We start from the raw sequence: 13,394 nt of genomic DNA on the forward strand, positions 1-13,394 counted from the left end.
TGCAGTTATAAAATTACTTTTATTGATTATATATTTTTTTGGACTATATTCTGAAAATTCATTCAAAGGAATGAGCTATACTAATACACATCTATTGATATTTAGTGTATAACCAATCCGACATCCTCAAAAAACAGCAACAGCCTTATTGGTTTTATATTGCACCATCCTGTTGCTTATCAGCTGAGCAGAGATATCTCTATGTCTGCAGACAGGAGTGAACAAGTGAAAGCAAGCTGCTACAAAGGTGTTCTGCACTGGCACACCTCACCTTTATGTGTGTTTATGGTGTTGATTACAAAACTCATCAAACAGATAATAAAACTGCAAATTGTTATCTGTCCATACTTAGGACATCATAGAAACCTAAGTTATCTGCTGTCAGAGTTGACCAAAAATGAAGAAAAAAGGCTGAGATATATTCAGTTGGTTTCTCTCCTAAATTCAGAGAGGTAATATTCATTGTGCCAAAGCCTTTGTGCTTCATGGGACATGATGAGAGCGACTGCAGAGTTTAAAAGAGGCAAATGGTTTCTGATAATGTCCTCATCTTAAAAAAAAAAAAAAAAAATTAATCTTGTTGTTCAACGTAAATAGCAAAGTTATTTTTGAAATTACAGAAAAAGAAATAAATACAATTTTAGAAACAGATCAGTGATTTTTTTAGTTCTCTTTCTAGTGGTCAGATCTAAACCTCAGTTACACATTATGAAGTGTATCTGGTTTGGTCTATCCCTGAATCTAAAGAAACTGTGTAATTGAACAATCAGCATGTTTCTCATGGTTTGTTGTTTGTTTTTTTTTCCTTAAGAACTTGGCACAGACTCACGTACTAAATGAACTGATGTATGAGATAAAGGAGAAAGGAACAAAGTTAAAAATCTGTCATACTTCAGATTCTCAACTGGTAAGTATGCACTAAGAAATACAAATTTGGGAACACGTGGGAGGAAGCTGGAGGACAGGAAGGCATTGAAGGCACACTGTTACGCTCCCATTTCTTTCGCATTTTAATTGTTAGCAGGTTTATGTTACTGATTATGTGAACTGATTTCTTTTGCAAAAATCATTACTCAACCCTGGAGAAAGAGGAAGAATTACTTGAGTTCACATTTCGTGATATTGAAGTATCAAATAATGATAAGGAGGAGCAGCTGGTTTATTTCTATTTGCAGTTTAATTTCTTCAGTATCATCGTATGATACAGAAAATAGTCTGTTTGGCTCTAGAAAGTGTCCATGAAGTATTTTATTCCAGTCCATCCCAGCCCTTCATTGATAAGGCCTGTAAAGTTTATTACATGTTTCACGGGCTAGGGGATTAAAATGAGAGAGGTGAAATTTCAGTGAGGAACAAGTTTCTTGTCCTCCAGCTCCTTTCAGGCATATGGGAAAGTGTCTCCTATGGCTATTATCCAAAGAATATTCTGCTCTTCTGGTCATATCTTAGAGACTTGGGGTTTCATCATATGTTGTTGGCAATAAAGATAATACTCCTTTCCCTCTGCTAGCTGAAGCAAACAGTGTACAGAGGATTTTTTTCTTAGTTTTTTCCTTTTTTTCTTGCTGTTTGCTGTGAACTTTCTGGTAGCAGTGAGGGTAGAGGAATGGTATTCTGCTTCAGATACCTCTGAAATGATGATGATTTCACTGTGTTGCTGTAGGTGATGTTCATAGCTTCTTCAGGCGAGAACAGTGTGAAATTCACTGCATTGCTATCTTTATTTCCTCCAGTGGCAGTTCTGAGCAGCAACATGTTTCACAAAGTTACCCTGAGCCACAGCAGAGGTCTGGAGCTTGTTTTTGCCTGAAGGCTTAGCAAGCCAGTGGGGTGTTGGCTTATGCTTGATGTGTAACTTGCACAGCCATGAGGTTGAAAGATTTTTTTTTTTGTTTCATGACAGTGCTTAAAATGTAAATAAGGTCTTTGGAGTAGACTGTGTTTTCTGGTCATTGTATGCCAGTGCAAAATAAGAGGGCTGCAGTAGTCTAATTATTACTAGTGTAGAAGCCTGCAGCTTCTTGCTTGGGAAGGGGCCTTTTCCCACCTTTTGATAGTGCATATAAAGCAAATACTTTATTTCTATGTGTATCCATAGTGCTTATGTTTTGTGTTGATCTGCTTTCTGGACAAGGCACCCTCTCCAAGTGCTTGTCTGGCACTTGTAATCTGTTTTTCTGAGACTCAGGTCAGCTAGTAGGGAGCACTGTGGGCACATACAAACCTTGGAGCATGTTAGGGAAAGCTGGTGGTCTGTGGTCATTGCGGCACGTGGTGTGTAAGCAGTGTAGCACTGTCTTCTGCTTTAAAATTGGCTTGATTGGCTCCTGGCTGGATCCTTCCAGACCCAGAACATGCTGGTTGGGGTGAACATCATACCAAGAGGAGCTGTACAGGATGCACCCTGTGCCTGTCTCCCAGTGCCACAGGGGGATGTGTGGGATCTGCCATCAGCTCTTGCTGTGAACCACTGCTGGTACCTTCACAGCACCTGGTTTGTGGAGGAGCAGGGTGTGTTTCCGTGGCTGTCAGATGTGTGGGAATTTCAGTGTGTGGCTCACAGATCAGAGAAGCTGGATTCTGTTCCTAAGCTTGGGTAACAGAGAGCCACTGAGCACAATCTTACGTTGGCCTACCGAGGTGGTCAGCTGGGTTGTCTCTCCAGATGAATTTCAGTGCATGTGGGAGTAGGGTAAAGCAGGTAATAAAAAGGTTGTGTATTTTTGTGAGAACCAGAATGGCTCATTGACATGCCTGTTTCCAAAGCTATTGGTTACCACCAAAAATTGTTTGGTTTTGCAACTATTACTGCTTAATTTAAGAACAGACTTATTATTTATTTCAATCAAATGGGTGACATCAGCATTTAGAAAAAAACACCCTGGAACACTCTTAAGACTGAAAGTTATATTGCTCTTTATCACACATCTAGTAACTTGAAATAGGTCTTGTGTCATTACTTTTGAAATCTGATGTGTAATTTACCTTTGTTTTTGAAGGATCCTTTGGTGGTAAGCCTGTCCAGCCCAGGACCTCTGACTTCAGCAATGTTCTTGTTCCTTCACAGCATGAGGGAGGCGGGAAAAGGTCCTCTGTCTCCAAAAGTGCTGTTCAGCCAGCTTTGTCAAAAGTATGTATTGTGTCCTCAAGCTCATCTTTCACTTATTTTTTTAAATTTTAGTTTCCAGTGATGTGTTTTTAAGTGTGCAATGTCTATTGTACTTTCTAAAAAAAACCACTTAGATTTTTACCAGGCAGTCCAGAAAACAGCTTCTTCATGTTTTAATGTTGAACGACTCCTTGTTGCACTTCAGAGTTGTACCTGCTCTTCCCGTAATGTGTGGCCCAGTTCATAACCGTGGACATGCAACAGGCTTCGAACTGAGTGTGAGGGAGCAGAAGAGGGCATGGTAAAACTGAAGAAAATAGGACTACAAAATAGGACTACCTTCCAGGTTTTGTTGTTTGTTAGCATAAAGCCATGCTAACACTACGAAGTAGTGCACAAAGTAGCACAATGTGTGTGTAGGTATTTTGTAAAAAAAAAATAAGATTTTAAATGGGAATATCTGCTATGATGTCCAACCTTGGCATCAATTCAAAATTAAAAAGGGTCTAACAAGTAAGGACTTGAAGCAGTACTGAAATGGCATATGGCTCCAGATTGTAAAGAGCTTACAAGCCCTAAAGAAACTCCTGTTTCTTGGTGTGGAAAATGTTTACAGTGGTGCTTTGTAGGTACTTTAAATTATGATGCAAACAATCTTGCTTTTTAAAACACCTGTAGAAGACCTACTTAAAAGTTGATACAAATATTTAATTATTGACTTACTAGTAACAGAATCTGTAGAAGCATAGTAATTGTAGGATGGTGTATATGAATCTCATATTTAAAAAAGAATAATGTTGTATGATAATTTATTTTATACAGTATTATTCCATGGAACTTTAAGCATTCTGTAGCACAAGAGTTAGACAGAAAGTTGCAGCCTTCTACCATGGAGTTCCAGGACAACCTTACTGAGCAGGAATGGATTTAAAATATGGTAGAAAGAAACAAAAGCTTTTAGAATAGAGCAGGGACAATTTACTTCTGTAAAGAAATAAGTAATTTCCTTTCCTTTATCCTCAAAATTCACCTTCAGAAATCTAATATTGTATTTTTTCTATTGTACTTGTCTTCCTTTTGATTCTTTTGATCTGTAAAATGAAATGAGTGTTACCTTACAGCATTTTTGAGTCAAACAGCAATATTCTTTGTTTAGCATTATCTACCTGGAAGAAAAATATATAGGAAGGAAAACTATATTGTTTTCTTACTCCTCTTTGTGTTTCAAAGCTGTCTCAAAGATGTGAGTGTAAGAATTAAAGTTGGCTGAGAAATTGAAGGAAAATTATTAAATAACAATAGTAGTTTTTTTTCCCAGTGAGTATTAAGAATTGAAGTGAAGAAACGATGTAAAATATGTTTTGAAGCCCACCGTAGCAAATTCATTGTGAAATAATCACAATGCTGTGCACTTGAGAGAGATGGCACGGTAATTTTAGAAGTAACAGGTATTTTGTGTCTGCTCTGTGTGGATTTGTGTAGACATCAAGCGATGTTAGTATTAAATCTCAGCTATCTAGTTGTTCTTTTTTTGTTGTCTTTTGATCATTAAGATGTGCATACACTTAAATGGCAGCTAAAATAGAAGCATTTTAAATGTAGTCAGTAGACTTTTGCTGCTTAGCCATGTATCTGCCAGGTCCTACCACCTCTTGCCTTCATCCCTACTTCTTACTTTTGTTACTTTTATTATCTTTGCAAACACCACTTAGATACAAATTCTTTACTAGCTCTGCTATCAACAAACAACTAAAGTGTCAGCCACATCCTATTAGTGAGAAGTTAGATGTTATGGGGCAGTAAGGTGCTGGACAGGTATGACAGAGGGTTTTGGTCTTTGGATTGTTTTCTCGTTGTTGGTGACACAAGCAAGAAAGAGACGGTTTCAGAAAATTCAGCAGTGTGCACTGGTAAAAGTAGGAGAATGGGAAATCTTTATCTTTGCAAACTGAATATATGTATTATTTATTAGCTTTAACAGTATGAATGCAGTGTTCTGTCATGCCATGTTTACAAAGCCTTTTTATTTTTTTTTAAGTTGACTTTCTGTTTTTCATCAAAGTTGAAATGCAAGAGAGAGAAGGGCAATATTGCAGGAGTTTCAGGTAGGAAGAAGTCTGTGTTACTGCAGTGTTCTCTGTAAAACTACTTCTTGAATGCTGCCAAGAGGTTGTGCTAATGAAGTAATCCCAGAGGCAGGCACTAGTTGTGGTCTTCATGTTGCTTTAGCACAAACTCTTTTTATTCAACAAGCAAAGTTCAGACAACAAGTTTCCTAGAGATGACAGGATGAATATGTAAAAGGAAGAACTACACTGATACAAGTATCTGGGAGAAGGACCTGGGGAAGGGCATTACTATTCTGATAGTAATGCTTTGGGTTTATATATATTACATGAAAGTTTGCTGACTCCAGTAGCAACCTCTTTTTCTTTTTCTTTTTTTTTTTTTTTTAATTCATTCTTTCCCCATCACAGCTCTTTCTGTCTCAGTGCAAGTATACAGTAGATCACCATACCTTTCCTCAGTAAAGAATTTATGAAGGAGATTGTACAGATAGTATAGAATAGAAAAGGGCGCAGACACTGCCTTGTTCAGCTGCAGCTCTGGCATATCCCTGAGTGGGATCCCAAAACCTGCAAGTGGATATACTTTCACTGCTCAGAAGCAGTAAGAACTGGAATAGTCATTTTCAACTGCAAACTGCTTCTTTAAGAGTCTGAGGAAATCATGGTATGAAGTTCATAATCTTGTGTATGAAAGGACATTTGTGGTGCTCTTTTTTTTTAATTGAATAATAAAAGAAAAAAATGATACCAAGTGTTAATTTTATCAAGTGGTGGAGTAGCCAGGTTGAAGAAGGGGAGAAGAAGAAAAGAAGTGGATGAGTCTTTCTATAGCAACTGTTTAGCGTCTGGTACTAATTCATCCACTGTTAATTTTGTTAGTGTTGCAGCTGTCAGATGTTTTGCAGGACAGATTGTGAGCATAGCTACGGGGCCCTTCTGTTGGTTTTCCACTATGCTGAATATCAGGACTGCAGACTTCTGACTTATCTGGAGACTTAGTGACTAATGCAACACTGATGTATTAAGAGGACATCAATTTTATTTCCTTTATTTGTTATGATTGAATAATTTTATTGGTGGAAGAAAGCTTAGTTTTGTATAGCAAGTAAATGTTGAAGCATGTAAGTGATGAGTCCAGAAAGGAGTTACAAAATTTAGCTGCTTCAAACTTCCATTAATATTAATAGAGGTATTTTATTGCTACATTACCATGCAGGAAAAAATACTTCCCTAACAAAGATTTTATTGGTGTTCACAAAATCTACACGGGTCTTCCTTCTCCAAAGACTATTCATCCTTCCTTCTCATGTGCAGAAAGCAGAACTGAAGGCAGAGGTGGGACTGGCAGAATGGAAGTCATGTGTGGTTAGGACTGTTGATATTAACAGAACAATAGCTTTGGGGGGGAAACCTGAACAATTACGTGTTTATCACTTCTGAGATGAAATGCTAAGGAAAGCTGAGGTAATGTTATACAAGATACATGAGATAAAGGAAACAGGATTTTTCTCATTAATTAAGGAGTCTTTTTGAGCCTTTTCTTTTGAAATAATACTGCTTAAGGAAAAATATCTTCTTAGAAAAGATTTTTTGCCTACTTATTTTCCCCATTTGACTTTTACCATTTGCGTATAGTAGCAGCAGAACACACAATTTATGTTTCCTTGAGCAGTAGTTATGAATTATTTTGTGTCATTGTCATGCCTCCATGTGCCTTGCTGGTGGTGCTGTGTCACGTTGAGGAGCTCTGAGAGAGGAGATTACAGTTTCTCTGGGCAGCGGCAGTTGAGAGATTACGTGTCTGGTTTTTTCAGCAAACTTTGTTAGAGTTTTCATAATTTTAGGAACAAGTTTATGAGTGCAAAGTAGACAATTTGCATGTAAAAGTGTGTGTTGGCAGCAATCATCTGCATGTGTTCTTGAGCTTTATGTTCACCTCTGCTCAGGAGGAAGACCTGTATAGCATTTTGGAGAACACACATATATATTTTCAGTGTGTGGTATTGGTTAGCCGCATAAGCAGAGCTTATAGCTAAAATGAAGAAGAAAACCAGTAATTTTATTAGGTACATTGGCAGTGTATTCTCCATTTGGGTTAACCAGAATTTAGGGAGGGGTAACAAAAATAGGAAGCCTTTATGTCAACAGGGACTTGAATATTAGGAGTTTAGGCAGGAGAGAGCATGAAGACATGACAGCAAGAGAAGACAATGAATGATAAATTATAAATTATCTGTGCTTCTTTAATTGCCCTCATAAGAGTTCAAGGAGCTGTCTGTGAAGTAGATTTAGAGCTGGGGGAAAAAAAAAAAAAGAGTTTTTTAAACATTTTATAGGGCTAACCTATGGAACTAGCTCTCAGAGCAGAGTGCTGTTGGAAGCCTCAGCAGGGCATAAAGGAAGAAATAGATCTGGTGCATTGCAAGAAAGTAGAGGCATCTCATTTTCCCTTTTGGGGGAAGGCGAGATGAAATAGATGGGCCAGTACCTCCAAAGGAGAGTTTACTGCTGTCTAACCATGCCCTTGAGATAGTGCAGTAGTGCCTGGTGTTATCTTTTACTTACATGTGGAGGGAAGCCCATGTTTGGTTGGGCTCCTCCCAGGCACCTCCTACCAGGCAGAACTCTGTAGTGTATGTACTGCATTAAAGGATTCCTGTGCATGTTGCCTTATGGAGAAAATCAAATAGCATCTTCTGTTTTCTGTTTCCAGGTTATTGTTATTTCTATTTGCTTATTGTTGTTTCTAGAGTTTTCCAAGGTATTAGGCTATCTTCTGCACAAATAGTAATTCTTGAAAGGATGATTTTGGAGATTTTTAATAGAGACAGTGAAAGTATGTCAGCTCTGTGCAGTATGATTGAATTACTTTAATTGTATCTCAGTCCTGCTTTTAATGCATAGCTTAATTTCTCTCAAATGAATATAATACAGGAATTAAAACTATTAGTTTTTTTTTCTTTGTAATACTATGTAGTTTTTGTTATTGCAGCATTCTAGGAAGTAGATCTTCATGAAAAGTATTTCTTTAACTGACAATCAAGCAATTACAACTGGTCTCCAGATGAGCAGCGAGAGGGTAGATAAGATGTCACAGTTGTCCTTCACCACTTATGGCCATTAGCAGGAGTTCAACCTGTTCTGTCATTATCCTGCTGACACTGTACAACAGGTTGTATCGCATTGGCACTGGCTTCCATATGTCAGCACATCTGTGAGCGGTCAACTCAACCAACCATCTCCAAGTCCCCCACTTTTGCCAAGGATATTGCTTGAAGCATATTTTCAAGGAGACGAGAGCACACATCTTTTAGTTGTCAGATTTCTGTGTATCAGCATGGATTAATTCCTTTTTCTTCTCTCATACTGGTTTATAAATGTAGGAAGTTTCCAGTAAATGCATTGTAAGGTGTGAAATTCTCCCCTTTCTTCTTAGAGTTGCTTTTTTGTTTCCTCTTGTAGTTCCCCCTCAAAACAAATGCACTAATTTAAAATGTTTTCCACAGAAGATGAGATATTTAGAATTATATGCAACATTACATAGCATGCTTTGTACACAAATGACAGATTAAATATGTTTTAAGCAGTGTTAACAATGACATTATTTGTCAGTCCAAGTAAATGACTCAACCTTACAGGGACTCTTTACAAGTCACTTTCCCTGCCACTTCACTTTTAAAGTGGCATCTGTTTCATTCCCATCATCCTTGTTTCCATTAAAATCAGGCATATAGATTTAGTACAGGCCCTGAGAAGCCTAATTAATCCTGTACTTGTAAATGCACTGTGTTCTAATAAAATGAAGAAAACCCAAAACAAACCAAAATGAAAAACTTCCATGGCTGAATTAATTTTTTCCTCTCTAATTTAAGCTAAAAAAGCTGTGTGGAACATGCAGGTAAATTATTTTACTTTGGAATATAAATTACTAAACTAATTTTCACCTGAAATGGTTTTTGTATACTCATCAATGGTAGGTTACACTGCAGTAACAACAAGTATGTGTGGGACTTTTCCTTATTTGCATTAAAGGCTTAATTTTGTGAGGTGTCTATGCAGTGAAAAAAACCCTCCTGTAACAGTGATGGAGTTTTTGCTTGCTCCTTTGTCAAGTATTTATTAATTTTTCTTCCTTTTATTTCTTCCCTTCCCCTTTCAGGGATCCTGCCTTTGTTACCAAAAATTAATTAAATCCCTATTAGTATCAGGATCCAGAACATGTGTATGTGGAAGGTTTTCTTGCTATACTGGAACTGTTAATGTGCCTGTACTGGAGGAGATGGGCTGAACATACTCATTGGTCTCACTGCCTCAGGAAAAGAAGAAATTTCTTATAAATTAATGATAATACTGTGGCTTAGTAACCAGATTTCTCAGAATTGAACTGATTTTGGCATCTGGGTTTTTTTCAGATTTGTGGACATTCAGTGAGAGAATGTTTTAGTGAATTGAAAAGTGAAACTGTGCATGCATGCAGCTACATATGTTATTTATTTTTTTAATGTATATTGACTGTTTTAGTGGAGCCAAAATAAAAGTTCAGTGCTTTTCATAAAGTATTTGCGATTTATAATCAAATTTATTAGAAATAAAACATGTGATTTTAATAGAAAAAATATGACATTTTAGGCATATTAAGCAAAATATTTAATTTTTAAGATTATTTCAATTTTTTAAATTTGAAATTAATTTTTTGAGGTTTCCTTGTTCATAAAAAAAAAATTAGTTTTCAAAAGAATGCTTAAAGAAGTCACCCACTACCAATTCCAGATTTTATAGTAAGCCTTACAGTACAGTAGTATCATTAAATAATTTTTAACTCAGGATATTGTCAACTTTGTTTCAAAAACTAGATAAGAAGCGCAAATATGAAAGTATCTTATTTGTAAATGTGAACATGTTGTTTTGCATATGCAGGTCCAGATTTGCTCCATTTAATTTTAGGCACTGACCTTAGATCTCTGCGTTGTCACCTTCAATCCTTCTCCAGTTACACCTCAAGGTGCCTCCAGGGAGCAGCTCAAAGCTGAGACCCCTGTATCTCTATCCTGCCTGTAGCCCATGTCTGCTGTGCCCTGACTTGGCGTTTTGACACTTTGCCCAGCTTTACATTTTACTCTTGTAGGCGTGTTGCACATCTGGGGTCTTTTCTGATCACCTTTAATTTCTCCTCTCCATGAGCACAAACTTCTAAGGCAAATCTGAGAAGCTTTAGTGTGTGAGTGAGATGGAAGCCTCACTAACCCTCGGAACCGTGAACAGCTGAAGAGCTTTGCTTGGGCAAGTGAGATCATTGTGCCGGGGAAATACCGATGTGTATTTGCAGCTCTGTGTACTGGCTAGCCACAGCATGCAATCCACAGCTCAGAGTGAAAACTGGTTTGATGTGTATTTAGTAAAATTGAAGAGCTGAGTGAGTGGTTGGTTTTTCTGGCTGCCCTGCCAGTTTGATAAAATTCCTGTTTGAGCTGTGCTAATCCAGTTGTCCCCTGTGCAGGTTTTGGAAGGGGTGCACGTGGTCAGGCCTGCATGTACTCACCTCAGTCTGCAGCAAGAGTCACACCTGCCATTTGGTGGCATTACTGGAAATTCAGAAACCTACCTGTTGCAATCCTGAGTAACTTGCCCTAGGAGACCCTGCTTGTGCAGGGAGGTTGGCTCAGGTGACCTCCAATGGTCTCTTCCAACTCCTTGTGATTCTGTGGAATCTCGTTTTAGTTTAAGTAGTTCAAGACTGTAATTAAAGATCTAAAGCGTAACCTGCCAAGAAAGGTATGGTTTGGACAGTCAGTTACAGTTTAAATAGTGAATAGAGATATGTTAATAGTAAATACTGTTCACTCATTTGAGGTCGCAAGATCTTGAAAAGATGCAAACTGTTTATTAGAAGCCTTCTGGCTGTGGCAAGGAGAGCACCTTAAGGATCTATCCATATACTCATAGGTTTATTTTTTCTAATTTCTATGTAATCTCTGCCTGAAAAATATGATATTTGGAGTACATTTAAATGCTGTGAATACTAAAAAAAGAATTCAACAATTCTTGAATAGTAGTGATTGATGCTACTGAATGGCTGTCTCAGAAGTGATCCAACATTACCCCTGTGCAGTTGTCTAAAAGATCACCAGTGTAAATGGGAGCATAGTCAGAAATAGATGTTTTTTCTCTTCTGGCTTCTGAGGGTGATGCAGATGCTGCTGGTGATCTAAAAGGACTGTTTATGCACATTTGAGATGTCTCCTTGATTGAGAAAAGGATGAGATAACAAAGGAGGTCATGCACTTGGAAAATCTTTCTCTCTCTTCCATGACATTGAGAATCACTGATGATATAGAAGTACTGGTTTAGTCTGTCAGGAGAGGTCTGCTAGCATGGATGAGACTCCATTGGCAAATCTGTATTTTAGTCAAGCTATACTCTGTAGAATCAAACTGCAACCTAGATTAAAGTGCAGCCTTGTTGGCAAAATTGCCTGCTGCACCAGGAGCTTCCTAAAGCCCCATGAAGTTCTGCAGGGATTGTACCTATTTATACCCCAGTATTCAACAAGTGTGTGATGTTGACACTGTCTTGTTAAGAATCTCCCAAGATAATTTAAAATTCTTTACTGTTTCTTTCATAGGGCTCCTCGATTTAAGGGGTTCCAGCAGCAGGACAGCCAGGAGCTTCTTCACTATCTGTTGGATGCAATCAGGATTGAGGAGACAAAAGTAATGTCTTTGTGTATCTTTTAAAAGTGAACTAGTAGTCATTGCTTCACTGTTCTTCATGTTCCCAATGTTTTAAAGATGTAGTCAATGAAGTAGGAGTGTCTATTTTCATTATCTTGAGAAAAATAATTTTTTAAAAAGATATTTCATTATGTTCATGTTGAGTTAAAATAGTTGATTGGAATCAAAGTTTCAGTTAGCAGTAGGAATAAGGTAAGTAGAAAATGAGAGTTTTAGGAATTCAAGTTGTTTGCCTTTAAAAAAATGAACAGGTGGAAAAATAAAACATCTGAGACGTAAAGAAAGTAAAGGTAGGACCTCTGCATTAGCTGACAAAGTGAATTTTAAAGCTTTGGAACAAAAATTAGCAGTTCATAGCTATGGGTCTACCCATAGTTATTATATATACGCATTTTTTCTTTGCTTAAAATCTACACCCAAGTACATGAAGCAGTAGAAGCAGTGTGTTATATTGAAAATGTCCCTGTGTGAGTGTTTTTGGATGTCTTTTCCTTCATTATTTGTGCTTCCTATTTTGACCATATCAGATTGAATCTGTCTAACTTAGTCTTGGACCCTTCTTTTCAGATGATACTTTGTGGTAAATAGCCTTTTCTAGGCCTCCTCTAAAGGAAGGGCTTAAATCTTGTGTTGACAAGAGTATTTCCTCTTCCCTTTCGTTTAGTAACCTGATGAATGTCGTGATCTTGAGCTGAATTATCTCACAGATAAGATGTAAAGCTGTGTCTGAGCCTGGCTTCTGGCACTAGAGTAGAGCTGAACAAATCCCCATCCTGCCAGAATCCTAATATTTATTGGTCTTGTAAGCATTCTTGATTATAAACAGAACTGAACTGGAAGAAGAAGCAGTTAAACCTTACCACTCATGCTTAGAAAATGATGTCTTGAACATGGCACACAATAGAAGCAGCTGACTTCAGTTAGAAAACAGTTGTCATGTTTTTGCAGCAGAGGGAAACTTTTATTATTTTATTTTTTGATTTTTATGTAATAAAAGGTGAAAACTATGTTTTCTTGACAAAGGAGATGTTACAGAAAGGATTATTACATCACGTTACAATCACACAGGATTATTACAAGAACTAAGCTGCTTCTCCAGGAGGTGCTTGTGCTTTCCCCTCAAGTCAGTCTCCTGTCAGCTTCACCAGTGGATGTACCATCATTGCAATAACCTACATTAGCATTTGCCTTTTGAATCACTTATTATTAGAGAGCAGTGACAGCTACAGTACCTACCTAAAAAGAATGGTGGAAGTTGGTAAGAATTTATGGTGATTTTTGGGCAGTATTTCTGCCACTCCATCACCAGGCAGGGAGACGTGGGTGCCACCCTGTCCTGCAATTACATCCCACTGCTGCCCTAATGGTGCATGACTGCAAACATATCTTTTATCACCTCGGGGTGCTCTGCCACCGACAGTACTAGTAAAAGCTCTTTCCCCCTCTCTCCCCCTGTGTTTTTTTAAATTATCCCATGTTTCAGGT

At 37.7% G+C, this 13,394-nt stretch overlaps 1 protein-coding gene across 3 annotated transcripts in view; it reads left to right on the forward strand.

Moving 5' to 3' along the window:
* USP45 (ubiquitin specific peptidase 45) overlaps positions 1-13,394 on the forward strand; it is a 49,811-nt gene that overhangs the window by 22,273 nt on the left and 14,144 nt on the right. For 2 of the 3 annotated variants that reach the window (XM_005518227.3, XM_014263529.2), the window contains exons 7-9: positions 812-907; positions 3,000-3,130; positions 11,801-11,888. In XM_005518227.3, coding sequence (XP_005518284.1) covers positions 812-907; positions 3,000-3,130; positions 11,801-11,888 — 315 coding nt within the window. Of the gene's footprint in view, positions 1-811; positions 908-2,999; positions 3,131-11,800; positions 11,889-13,394 lie in introns of those variants that run through there. The other variant, XM_088052543.1, reaches the window with a different exon arrangement.

The sequence above is a fragment of the Pseudopodoces humilis genome, chromosome 3, assembly GCF_049639895.1.
Source record: "Pseudopodoces humilis isolate 2021_Gansu_Grassland_sample_001 chromosome 3, ASM4963989v1, whole genome shotgun sequence".
NCBI classification, from domain to species: Eukaryota; Metazoa; Chordata; class Aves; order Passeriformes; family Paridae; genus Pseudopodoces; species Pseudopodoces humilis.